The following is a 14289-nucleotide window of genomic DNA, read 5'->3' on the forward strand; positions in this document are numbered from 1 at the left end:
ACTGTGAAACTCGGGCCAACTTTCTCACCTGGACTCCTACACTTGGTACCTACTACCTCCCATCAACACACACACTATGTGACTCTGTATTAACACACAGATAATTCTAGATATTAGGTAGGATCTGAAACAATCTCAAGCATTCCCTCCCACAAATTGCCAAAACAATATAGATGCACATGCGTATTCTACTTTAAATTTTAAGTACTTTCTGGCAGAATTTCTGAGCAGTAAACCAAAAACTCAGAGCAAAGAGAAAGGATGCCATTCAGCAACCAATGGTATGATTCTTTTTCTCCGGCAGCACAAGGTTGACTTAAGTATCCAAAGAATCAAATCCCACTTCACTGTCATACAGCAGGTCGATCTTTCATAAATTCAACTATAACCAAGATTTATAAAAAAGAAGTTTGATCAATTGTCTGATAGCCTTGACTTCTCGGGGCGAACGGCATCTGTTGCCTTAAGCTAACAAAATCCCATAAAGCATATGTTCATCTTTGCTTGTTTATCTTAGTAATGTCCATAGGTCACAAAATTAATATTTTATTAAATCTTTTAATTTTTGATAACCGTGGTGTCTGATCCAACTTTCTCGCACTCAAATACTTCTTAAAAACTGTATGAATTGAGATTTATTTATGTATCAGACTGAAACAAAGATAGAAACTTGTCAGACTACTGCAAGAAATCAGCGAAGAAACATGGACAAAGTATACAAATAAACATATTGGCGTGCAGTACATCACTCTTGCACTTTTTTCACCCTCTTACTGCCCCATCCCTACCTTCCCCATTCATGCAGACTACAAATCCCATTAGGGTGGTTGTTCCAACTGTAATTGAAATTACTTTTTCTTTTTTCTTTTTTTTCTTTTCTTTAGGGGAATAAGCAGTTCGCTAGAATATCCCCTGGCTCCAACACTAATGTTATTGTCTTATGCATTGCCATCCTTATGAAATTTTAAGTGATCAAGGATAAAGTTCACATGAAAGATCATATCCTGGTAGTTTCTTATCCATTCCATTTTGGTCCTAACCATTTATAAGCAAAAACTACAGCAAAACCTTGAAAGGCTAAAACAAATGGATATACGAGTTCGAGGAAAAACTATTCTTTGATAACAAACATCAAGGAAAAACTTAAAACAAGAAAAACAACAAACTCCCTCTCAGTAACACATACTAATAGTATTAAGCACCTGCTTTAAGATAGCTTGCTCTGCATGCTCAGCATTAAGCTCCAAAACTTCCCAATCATCTTCAGTATCTGGCTCTATGGTAACCATAGTAGCTTTAGGCAAATTGGACACTACTTTTACTTGAACCACAGTACGATCCGACAATCCAATACACTCCGCATATTGCTTCGCAATCTACATCCACACAAAACGAAAATTTAAAAATGAACACTGTAGTACTGTACAGTTACCAAAGTTTGCCTAATCATTCTACCGCCTTCTAACAGAGTTTCTAAACGGAGAAATTGAAGTGCAAACCTGAATTGAATTAGGAAATGGATTGGATGAAGCGGAACCGGACCAAGCTAGGCGCCAGAGATTGTTGCCGGAGCGGAGTTCGAGGGCTAGAACAGGAGGAAGGTAACCGGAAGCAGTGGTGGATTCGAGAGTCTGGAGTAACGTCACTGGTAGCGATACGAAGCAGCTCTCAATTCCGGCGACAACTCTCACCTCCAACTCCATTTTTTCAGATGATTTTGGAGTGTGAGATGGATGAATTGTTTCTCTTTTAGATGAGGCAGAACAGAACGAGACTGATTGCTGACTAAAATGTTGCTTTTCCCGAGGGACTCCTAATCATTGAATATGGTAGGTTGTTAGACCCGACCCGAATAAAATGTGATGGGTAAGTGGGTCACTATCCTTATCCCATGATTTGGGATATAATTAATTAGGTAGGTAATTCCGATATATTATTTTTTATTACTTTAAAATGATCGAGATTATTACGATAATTATTAATTTCATAATATATTCTAAAGGATAAATAGTTATTTTAGTTTTTATGTTACTGAGTAATTGTAGTTTTCGTTTTAGTATTATTTCACTAAATATTTTAAATCTTCAATTAAAATAAACGTATGATTTTGATCCTTAAAATTATAAATATTGAAATTTCAATAAAGCATATATTTTTATATGTATAATAATAATAAAAAATAACAAAAGTTTCATTTCGTCGGCAAGATAATTATGGTTAATAACTTGATATGTTGTTTTGCAATATAAAATTTTCATTTGAGAGTTAAATTGAGAATGTCATTGTAGTATCTCGAGCCTCAGGAATAAAGAAGGTTGTTAGCTAAAGATGTGAGTGCTTGGTGATTAGAGGCATAGCTATATGCAGCGAAGGGTGATCGGTTGAGCATCACTTTTTTAAAAATTATATTATATATAGAAAAAATTAAGTATATAGAATAAAAAATATATTTTTCATATGTATATTTGAAATTTTAAATACTTACTGAAATTTCTACTTTAATTTTGTCACTGTAACCATATGGTATATTTAGCAACTTCAAGCTATCTTTCAATATTTTTCTTTTCTTTAACAGTGGTAACAACACTTAATTGTGAACTATTTAATGGAAGGATACTAATATATTATTCGTGACGGTGATCTTGTTAGTGAAGAAGGGCTTTATATTTTTCATTTTAAGTTTACAATCTCGTTACATTTTTAACTTTCATTAACCTTAAGAATGAAAATTATATGTTTAATTTAATTAAACATTTAAAATGATAAGTGTGATAATACATGGATCAAAATTATACTTACTCGTTAACTTAAGAACTAAAATCACTATTTGCCCTATTCTTAAATATTAACTATTGTAGCAAATGATTGAAAGAGCTCATCATAATAATTGACTGAGAAAAAACTAAAATAGAATCATGATAATTAACGTGTAATAAATATTTCATTCAATTTTTTTTTAAGTTCGTACAATTATCTATATTTTTATATATATGTGACAAAAAAATTGGTTAATTACGTACTTCTGTATAGTAGTGTAAAATATCACCTATTTAGTTTTAGTAATTATTATACATACAAACAACAATAAAGTAGGCTGTGTATTTTTTTTTAAAAAAATACTGGGTAGGGGAAGGAGAAATTGAGAGGAATTACAATGCGAGAAATCAAATCCTCATCAAGGTAGCCACTTAATTAAGCTATCAAGATTTTCCAAAGTCGGATACAGACGAGGTATATTTCTTTATGTTCATAAGCCCCATGATGGGCTAAACTGTTTGTGTTGAACCATAGCATACTAGATTACTATAAGATGGCATTGTGTCTATTATGTAGACAGATTAAATATTTAGACTAAGGTCAGATATAGTTTAACCAGGCTGGTTTAAAAAAGGTCGCCGAAGGAATCCGTTGGATTACCCGTTGGATTACTCATGTGGAGGGGGGACCAGGGCGGACCCGGATAGTAGGGGCTTTCATACACTGTTGCCAGGTTAAAACTATGTTAGTAAAGATTCCTAACAGTCTGACTGTGTGATCCGTTGTAATTGTGGTATCAGAGCCTGGTTAAACTATATCTGACCTTAGTCTAACTATTTAATCTGTCTACAAAATAGACACAATGTCATCTTATACTAATCTAGTATGCTATGGTTCAACACAAACAGTTTAGCCCATCATGGACTTATGAACATAAAGAAAATCAAAATAATAAAGAGAATAATACCTTGAGACGATATCTTCGAAATCAAATTGCAAATTTTATTCAAACTTTGAAAACTGAGAAAATATTACAAAGAGAGAGGTATAGAGAGTGAGGGGGTTCTAAAACCTGCCTCTAACTAAACACACTTCATTTACTTATATAGTGGTGGAAGGAATCTTCAAGATAAAACCAAACAAAAAGAAATTGGCCCACATCTTTACAATGGTCATTCATACAATAAAGAGGCCGACACATTCATATGGTCTTTTATTCCATTATATAAAGTAGTTTGGCCTTATTATATGTGGCCGACACCTTTATCAAAGTAGCTTCAATTATTTTGGCTTCTAATGACACCAAGTATGCTGATAGCTATACTTTTTCTTTTCCTTTGCCAGCTGCACTCGCACTCGGAGATTCTTCGATTTGTTTTTGATAAGTTTGTAGGATAGCTTCAATGTCGATTTCTTCATCACTATCCACATTTTGTCCTTCACCTGCTAAACAAGTTTCTTTATTTTCATCATTGGTATGACTGGCTGATACCATGGAAGTATCATATGTTAATTCAACATCAAGATTTTTCATTAAATCCCTTTTCACTTCCTCCATATAAATCGCTATTGCTTCCGACTTCGAAATTAATCCCTTCTTCATTTGAAGTTTTCTAGTAATTTTTTTGAATGGAATAAAATCATCCATCGCTGGTGAATCATTTGTGGCGGAATTATAATAACCACTTATTTTTACATTTATTAAATCAAGGATTTCCTGTCCATGCATATGTCCGTCCTGATTTTTCTGTAATAATTTACTCCAGAACTTTGTATAAAAAGTTCTTTGCAAACATGAGAATTCATCAGAAGTAGTATTAACTTTTATCGACCATTTTAAGATCCATGGAATAGAGAATTCAATGAAGAAATACATTAGTGACATTCCCTCAAAGAATATATTATTTTCCTGTAAATTTATAATCTTTGGGGAGATATCTACCCACTCTAAATATAATTTCTTATAAGATTCTGGTAAAATTTTAACTGAGGGACCATATAATATCCACCATCTACAAAACCAATTAGGAATATTCCTTTCAAATATATTAGAACATATCTTAATAAACCATGAATGCTTTTCTATTAGCATTTTCATATAATAATGCTTTATTTGTTGATTTAGCTTAATTTCATTACATAAGGAAAGTCCTTCCTGTACACAAGCACTTATAAGCTTTCTATAAGTGAAGTAATCATAATTGGAAAAAGCCTCTTATAGGGACAATTAAAACTAGTCTTGTATATGGACCAGTATATTTTAATGCATCTCCTAACTTGCAGATTTCATTACAGGATGAGAATTCATTAAGTTCTCTTATATTAAATGTTAAACTTCATGGTTATGATTATATGTCTGGCACTTAAGTTGTTTGTATTTGTTATAGAATATATTATAAACTTTTGCATACTTTGAATCCTATGTGCAAAGTAATTAATTTTAAAAACTAAACTATTCTTATAGAAACTAATTTTGATAAATCTAAGGTAGTCACTAGAAGACCTATCAAGTGGGAAGAAATTGATTTTTCACAAGAGTGGGTTATTGAAAACACTACCAAACCCCGAAATAATATTAATGCGGATGTCTCTGAAATTGAACAGTTGAATGATGGAACTGTAAAAATTAAATTTTCAAAACCGGCTAACATGCTTATTGATAATCGTAGCATGTCTTCTAGAATTACTAGATCAAATTCCTCTTATATTTCTCCTATGGATTATATTGTGCAAATTCCTTCTAGGGCATCTACCTCTCAAATTAGAGAAATTTATAGATGCGATAATATAAAAATTGATAACGATAATATTGCTAGACCTGTTCCCAGACCTAGTTCAGATTTAGATATAATTGAATTTGAAATGAATTTTCCAGATGGATTAACTACTTAAAAATTTGTTTATGATGTCTGACAAGCAAATTGATTTTAGCCCGGGTTCCCCGACAAGAGCACGAATCGCTAAAGATTTTCAGCAAAGAAAATGAAAAACTATTTAGAAAATGATTTTTCCAGAATTTTAATAAAAATGAGCAATATGAATTCCAATAAGAATTCTATAAATATATTGTTGATTCAAAGATTAATAAATTAGTTCCTTTCGTACCTTGGTTTATGTGTAAACATGTTCATAACTATATCTCTATGTTAGAAAGAGATTTTATGTTAAGTAACGGAGAAATTACTAAATCTGTTTTCCCTCCATTACAATCTTTTCAAATTAATAAAAATGATAAAATTGTTAATTTTAATGCTTTTTCAAAATTATTTGAAAATGATACTGCTTTAGTTACTACACAACATGTTAATGTCATGATTAAGCAAAATAATTACGTCAATATTTATATGAGTATTTTGGGTGAACATATTATTTATTTACATGATAAGGTGGATAAGATAATATCTTTATTGCCTACAAAAGTCAAGGGTAAAGAAAAAATAGCTCATAGCAGCTTGCAACCTCCTCCTGAGATTGAAGATTTTAAGATCAAGGATTATTCAGATCTTGAAAAGTTTTTAGAAAAAAGGTTCACAGGAGGAGGAGTACACCCAATAAATGCTGACAACTTCTAAAGGAGAACCTAGTTACGTTAATAACAACTTTTTTGATGATATTAATAAAATATCAGAAAAATATGCTAGAAAACCCGTCCAAAGGATGTTTTACTATCCTAGGCCCATTCCACAAAATGTTTTGCTGGAAGAACATGAACACATTATAACTATTAGTTATAATGGTAAAGAAATCTATGAATGGAATATCAATGGTTATACTGACCGACAGATTTATACAACTGTCCATAGAATGCTTATGTATAGTACTATTTGTAAAGCTAATAAAAATAGTGATAAAACTATTGCAGATATGATAACTGCTGGTTTTACTGGCCAATTAAAAGGTTGGTGGGATAATTATCTCAACCAAGATCAAAGGGATAACGTCCTGTTGACAGTAAAACAAGAAGGAGATAATGTTACTCAGAATGCAGTTTATACATTGGTTCTAAATATTATAGAACATTTCTCATGAAGATGGTCGGATAATAGTGAGACTATCAGGACTCTACTTCAAAACTTAAGGTGTAAGACTCTTACATCATTTAGGTATTATAAAGATGTGTTCTTGTGTAGAGTAATGGAATTACCCGAGTGTAATAGTACTCATTGAAAGTCCAAATTTATAGATGGACTACCAAATCTCTTTGCAGAAAGAGTCAGAAAAGTTATTCGAGGAGATAGTCCCAGTATCAATTATGATAACTTCACTTATGAAAAGCTTATAAGTGCTTGTGTACAGGAAGGATTTTCCTTATGTAATGAAACTAAGCTGAATCAATAAATTAAGCGACATCGCTTAAATGAAAGAAAACAATTAGGAGAATTCTACGAGCAATTCGCATTTGATGTTCCTAAGCAAAAATCTAAAGAAAAGGAATATATTTCTAAAAAGAATAATTCTTCCAAAAAGGATTATGAAAAATGGAAGAAAAAGAAAATTGAGAAGAAGCTTCGACGAGCGAAAGACGGAAAAGGAGACTCTTCTAAGAGAAAAAAGAAGTATCACCATAATTATAACAAGTCAGATACTTGTCACAAATGTGGAAGATTTGGCCATTATGCCAGAGACTGTCGAGTCAAGGAAAAGATTAAGAACCTTGACATAGATGATAATATAAATGATTCTCTTTATAAGATTATGCTTAATTCTGGTTCCGACAAATCAGACTCGGAAGGTAACAGTAGTGGATCCTCAACTAGTGAAGATCTTAAAGCTCTTCAACAAGAAATTTTTATGACTTCGGATGATGAATGTTCACCTTGCCAACAAGGAATGGCATGTGAAAAAGATGACGATGAAGATGATCTTTATAAGATCTATGATCAATTTAAGGAATTAAGTATCAATGTCATTGATAATGATCAAGTCTTGGAGCTCTTGCAAAGTATTAAAGATCCAGACATAAGAGCTCAAATTATTGATAAAAATAATAGTACTTCTACCAGTAAGAATAAGGATTATATTCCTGGGAAATCCCTACTAAGGAAGGTTCATATACCATGGCAGAGGTTAAAAATCTATTACTTGAAAGGAGAAAATTAATAAGCTCTCCTACTACTATTAGTGATTTAAAAAAAGAGATTGATAATCTCAAAGAAGATATTATACGGTTAAAAGAAAAGAATGTGGTGATAGAGATAAGACTGGATGCTATCCAAACTCGTCAAGATTTAGAAAATGCTTCTGAATCATCTTCCTCTATTGAAGGAGAAAATGATAGTCTTGATTTCATGAAAAATCTTTATTTAAGAAATAATAAATCAGACTTCTTATACAGTCTTAAAGCTTTTACTTCACAAAAGTTTTATACTAAAATTACTCTTTTAATAGATTATAATTATAAAAAAGAATTTATTGCTCTTATTGATAGTGCAGCTGATTTAAACTGTATTCAAGAAGGACTTATACCTTCAAGATATTTTCATAAACTACTCATAGTCTTCGTTCTGCTAATGGTAGCAAAATGAACATCGAATTTAAATTACCTAAAACTTTTATTTGTAAAGAAAAAGATTGTGTTCCTCAAAGCTTTGTTTTAGTAAAAAATATTACCAATCAAATTATTTTGGGTGTCCCTTTCATAAATGATATTTTCCCACTTACTCATTGGGATAATGATAAAGTTATAGGGACTTGGAATAACAAACCTTTTATACTCGAGTTTGTAACAAAACCATTTACTAGAATAATAAATGATTTAACTGCAAAATTATTGATTTCAAAAAATAAGCAAGTCAATTTTATAAAGCAAGAAATTAATAGTATTGAAGTTGATAATATTTTACAAAACCCTAAATTACAGGAAAAGATTGTTATTCTAAGTAATCAGTTTTCTCTGGATATTTGCTGAGATCATCCCAATGCTTTTTGGAACAGGAAAAAGCATGTAGTTAGTCTTCCATATAAAGATGATTTTGATGAATCTAATATTCCTACCAAGGCGAGACCTTGCCAGATGAACTCGAAATATTTGGAGTTGTGTAAAAAGGAGATAAGTTCTTTACTTCAAAAGGGCCTGATAAGGCAATCAAAGTCACCATGGTCTTGTACGGCGCTCTATGTTAATAAACATGCAGAACAGGAAAGAGGAGCGCTTCGTTTGGTAATAAATTACAAACCACTTAATAAAGCTTTAAGATAGATCAGGTATCCCATCCCTAATAAGAAGGATTTATTAGACATAATTTATGATGCTATTATATTCTCTAAATTTGATCTCAAATCAGGTTATTGACAGATTCAGATAGCTAAATCAGACAGGTTCAAAACTGCTTTTAATGTACCAATGGGGCAGTTTGAATGGAATGTTATGCCATTTGGTTTGAAAAATGCTCCATCAGAATTTCAGAAAATAATGAATGATATATTCATTCCTTATAGTAATTTCATCATAGTCTATATAGATGATATTATGGTATTTTTCAAAAATGTGGAAACTCATTTTAAACATCTTGAATTGTTTAAAAAAATAATTATTCAAAATGGCTTGGTTTTATCCCAACCTAAGATGGCATTATTTAAAACAAATGTCAGGTTTCTTGGTCATAACATTGAACGAGGAAATATTAGTCCTATCAATAGAAGTATTGAATTTGCTTCTAAATTTCCTGATATTATTACTAACAAAACTCAGTTACAGAGATTTCTTGGGAGTCTTAATTATATTGCTCCTTTTGTAAAGGATTTAGCAAAAGATACAGCTGTTTTATATGACAGGCTAAAAAATAATCCTAAGGCATGGTCAGATGATCATACTGAAGCAGTTAAACGAATAAAGGAAAAGGTTAAAAATCTTCCCTGTTTAACCCTAGCCAATCCAAATTGGGCTAAAACAGTCGAAACAGATGCTTCAGATATCGGATATGGTGGAGTATTGACTCAATATTGTCCGGATAACAAACGCCATTACATAGTTCAATTTTACTCGGGCAAACAATGTCCAGGTACTTCTATTGGAAAACAGTGACTTACGATGGAAAGATGAATCTTGGCAAATAATGTCCAGGTACCTAGATACGGTAAGTTATACTACTCTGGCATACAAATACAGAATGCATTATGAGATTATACTCTCAGCTACTGGGTCTTGTGAATTTCAACATTTTTACCCAGCTAATACGAAGAAAGTTTATAACTTCTCTAAATTCATCATAAAAAAGGTCTTGGCACCAGAGGAATGAGGTTTAAGTCCTCTAAAAGAGATGGATTATATCCACCCAGAACACAAAGTTGCAGTAAAATATAATTATTGGGACTATATTGATGGCTTTAATAAAGCATTATTATATGAAAATGCTAATAGAAAGCATTCATGGTTTATCAAGTTATGTTCTATTATATTTGAAAGGAATATTCCTAATTGATTTTGTAGATGGTGGACATTATATGGTCCCTCGGTTAAAAGTTTACTAGAATCTTATAAGAAATTATATTTAGAGTGGGTAGATATCTCCCCAAAAGATTATAAAATTTACAGGAAAAATAATATATTCTTTGAGGGAATGTCACTAATGTAATTTCTTCATTAAATTCTCTATTCCATGGATCTTAAAATAGGTCGATAGAAGTTAATACTACTTCTGATGAATTCCCATGTTTGCAAAGAACTTTTTATACAAAGTTCTGGAGTAAATTATTACAGAAAAATCAGGACGGACATATGCATGGACATGAAATCCTTGATTTGATAAATGTAAAAATAAGTGGTTATTATAATTCCGCCACAAATGATTCACCAGCGATGGATGATTTTATTCCATTCAAAAAAATTACTAGAAAACTTCAAATGAAGAAGGGATTAATTTTGAAGTCGGAAGCAATAGCGATTTATATGGAGGAAGTGAAAAGGGATTTAATGAAAAATCTTGATGTTGAATTAACATATGATACTTCCATGGCATCCAGTCATACCAATGATGAAAATAAAGAAACTTGTTTAGCAGGTGAAGGACAAAATGTGGATAGTGATGAAGAAATCGACATTGAAGCTATCCTACAAAATTATCAAAAACAAATCGAAGAATCTTCGAGTGTGAGTGCAGCTGGCAAAGGAAAAGAAAAAGTATAGCTATCAGCATACTTGGTGTCATACGAAGCCAAAATAATTGAAGCTACTTTGATAAAGGTGTCGGCCACATATAATGAGGCCAAACTACTTTATATAATGGAATAAAAGGCCATATGAATGTGTCAGCCTCTTTATTGTATGAATGGCCATTGTAAAGACGTGGGCCAATTTCTTTTTGTTTGGTTTTATCTTAAAGATTCCTTCCACCACTATATAAGTAAAGGAAGTGTGTTTAGTTAGAGGCAGGTTTTAGAACCCCCTCACTCTCTATACCTCTCTCTTTGTAATATTTTCTCAATTTTCAAAGTTTGAATAAAATTTGCAATTTGGTTTCGAAGATATCGTCTCAAGGTACTATTCTCTTTATTATTTTGATTTTCTTTATGTTCATAAGTCCTATGATGGGCTAAACTGTTTGTGTTGAACCATAGCATACTAGATTACTATAAAATGACATTGTGTTTATTATGTAGACAGATTAAATAGTTAGACTAAGGTCAGCTATAGTTTAACCAGGCCGATTTATGAAAGGTCGCCGAAGAAATTCGTTGGATTACCCATGTGGAGGGCGAACCAGGGCGGACCCGGATAGTAGAGGCTTTCATACACTGTTTCCAAGTTAAAACTATGTTAGTAAAGGTTCCTAACAGTCTGACTGTGCGATCCGTTGTCATTGTGGTATCAGAGCCATGGACTTATAGTAATTATTGGTGTAATTTTTTCTTTTATTTTGTTATTATTATTGTTGTTATTACTACTACTATGGTTGTTATTGTTATTGCTTTTAAAGAAATACTACGTACTGAACTATTTCTATTATTTTTATTGTTATTACTATTGCTGTAGTTATTTTTATTGTTATTATAATATCCTATTTTTTGTTTTATTTACTATTTAAATATATTTTATAACATCCGAAAGTATAAATTTATGAAAAACTAAGAGTACATTTAGAACTCTCCGGACATGAATTTCTATTTTTAAGTTAATTTTTTTTAAAATTAAATTAAATTTAAAATTGTTAAGTGGCTTTTCAATAGCGTGCCACTTTGCTTAATCTCATTTTAAACTATTCTCCTTGATAAAGCTAACTAGGTAACTCGGCCGCGCTACGCGCGGTTATCAAATATTTTATTTATGATGTTTATTATCAAAAATTAAAGATCTGCAAAAACTAATGACCTATCGAGCTTGGAGGCATAACACCATCTTCATTCTTAAGCCATGAGCCTTGTCCACTATGTCGAGATAATAAATCAATATAAGAGTGTTATGCATGAATATAAATTTGTCTTATTAGCACGATATAAGATAATTTTTTTATTTTTAACTACTTGAAAATAAAGTAAAAGTTAAAATTTTAAATATAATACCCCTAATTTCATCGGGATGTGTCACAAATAATTGATCAAAATTATTATTTATTTTTTCTAATTATATATATAAATCATACACAATTATATAGGCCGACCCAATTATATACATATTATACATGTACATACCATTTCAAGCTTAAGCGGTTAATTGACCAACTATCTACATTACTTCGACTCATTGAGACATTTGCTCTATTAAAACTAAACACTGTTTTAAGTAATTTGTATCATGTTGGTACTTAGATATTTTGGATTTTATCACATTGTCTTATGAAACAAAGTTTAGCTACACATTATGATATGATTTTAACTTGTTGATAAAACAACATTATATGTACTAACCTTTTTGCATTACTTTGGACTAAATTTACTGGCGAACTTGTACAAAATAATGCCTGCAATCAGTTGTAGTGTGACACCACAAATAAAATATACATATTTTTTAAAGTTTAAATTACCTAAATTCATATCTTATTTTATCATAATCTCTAAAAATTCCTATCATTTAAAAAAAAATTCAAAAATCTTCTCCCGAATACATCACTCTCCTCTAGCTGATACATCCTTATCGCCCTCTCGGATACATCTCTCTCCTCTATGATCATCCGTCCCCTCTCAGATACATCTCTCCCACTTTCTATCCAGATGTCTTATCACCTTTCTGATACATCCATATCCCCTCTCGGATACATCTCTCCCCTATGTATCTGGCTGTCAGTTGATGTCTTCGAAAGTTCAGTGATATATCCGAAATTCATAAATTTTAAGAAATTTTGTAATTTGAAAAAGAGTAGAAAAATATGTAATTAACTCTTAAAATTATGAGATTTATGTAATTTATACTTTAAAAAAAAAATTGAATTATGGAATGGAAAAAGAAACTGAATGAATAGGAAATTTAATGAGAAAGAAGAAGATGCAGCATGTGCATATAAGTATTTGCAAATCCTCCTAAAAAATCAAACATATTGATTAAGCAAAATATTGAATTCATTGAAGACTGTTTGTTAATAATAAAACTCGAGAATTTCAATATAGTAAATTATCCTATTATAATAGTAATAAAATAAATTTATTCTTGCTTAAATTATTTTCATTCAATTCATACTCTTTTATTGAGGAATAAAGCTTGACCCAAAAAAAGGTACAAGAGTTTGAATTTAACCAAACAATTTTCAAACACTTATATGCAGAAAGAATGAAAATAATAAAATTAATCAATTTCATTATAATAAGATAGTTTCCCATTCAACATCCATATTCAATCCTTTTTGATAATTTAGCACATCTTAATAACTATAATACTCATAAAAAATATTTGCTTACATAAAATAATGGCAAAAAAATAATAAAGACCAAAGAGAATAAAAAAAGCAGAATAAACATTAATGATCATGAAGATTTAAAAAAAAAATTACACCATGTAACAAAATCCAGCAAGTGATATATATTTTTGTTGATTAGTGAACTCGTGAAGATGTTTGATGACGAAGGCAAAAACTCAAAATCAGCCCATTATTAAATCGACAACATAAATGATTATCAAGATTTTTTATTTGTAAAATTTAGATACCCAGAAGAGACAAGATGAAGAAACAAAAGTTTTCAATATGATAATTTATAGATATTATTGGTAAGAAGTTGAAGTGACAAAATAATATTTAAAAAATTAATGTGCCCATAAACTTTTAACTTATGATCACAGTTACTAATTTCTACCGTTAATAAGCTTTATTATTTAGTTTCTTCAAATTAATGTGTCTTTATAGGCACATAATAGAGGAGTTTCAGTAAATTGGGCTTTATTATTAATTGACTATGTTTAATGTTTTGTAAATATTTTTAAATAAAATTAAGTCTTTTAAAATTAGAAAAATGGCCAAAAAAATCACAAAAAAAAGAAGATAAATAGGATTGAAGCTCATAGAGAGCGCCACATCACCGTTTTCTCATTCAACTTTATTATGATATATATATAGATGTTTTGTAACGGTATATATAATAGTCATTACTTTTGTAACAACAAAATAA

General features: G+C 30.8%; 1 protein-coding gene across 1 annotated transcript in view; it reads right to left on the reverse strand.

The window, feature by feature from the left end:
- The window catches only part of LOC102596636 (peroxisome biogenesis protein 1), a 29019-nt gene extending 27222 nt beyond the window's left edge, over positions 1-1797 (reverse strand). Inside the window, exons 1-2 of the mRNA XM_006365370.2 lie at positions 1500-1797; positions 1203-1376 (exon numbers count right to left, since the gene is read on the reverse strand). Coding sequence (XP_006365432.1) covers positions 1203-1376; positions 1500-1703 — 378 coding nt within the window. The 5' untranslated portion in view covers positions 1704-1797. The remainder of the gene's footprint in view (positions 1-1202; positions 1377-1499) is intronic.
- Between the last annotated feature and the right edge of the window lie 12492 nt (positions 1798-14289).

The sequence above is a fragment of the Solanum tuberosum genome, unplaced genomic scaffold (assembly GCF_000226075.1).
Source record: "Solanum tuberosum cultivar DM 1-3 516 R44 unplaced genomic scaffold, SolTub_3.0 scf00551, whole genome shotgun sequence".
Classification (NCBI taxonomy): domain Eukaryota; kingdom Viridiplantae; phylum Streptophyta; class Magnoliopsida; order Solanales; family Solanaceae; genus Solanum; species Solanum tuberosum.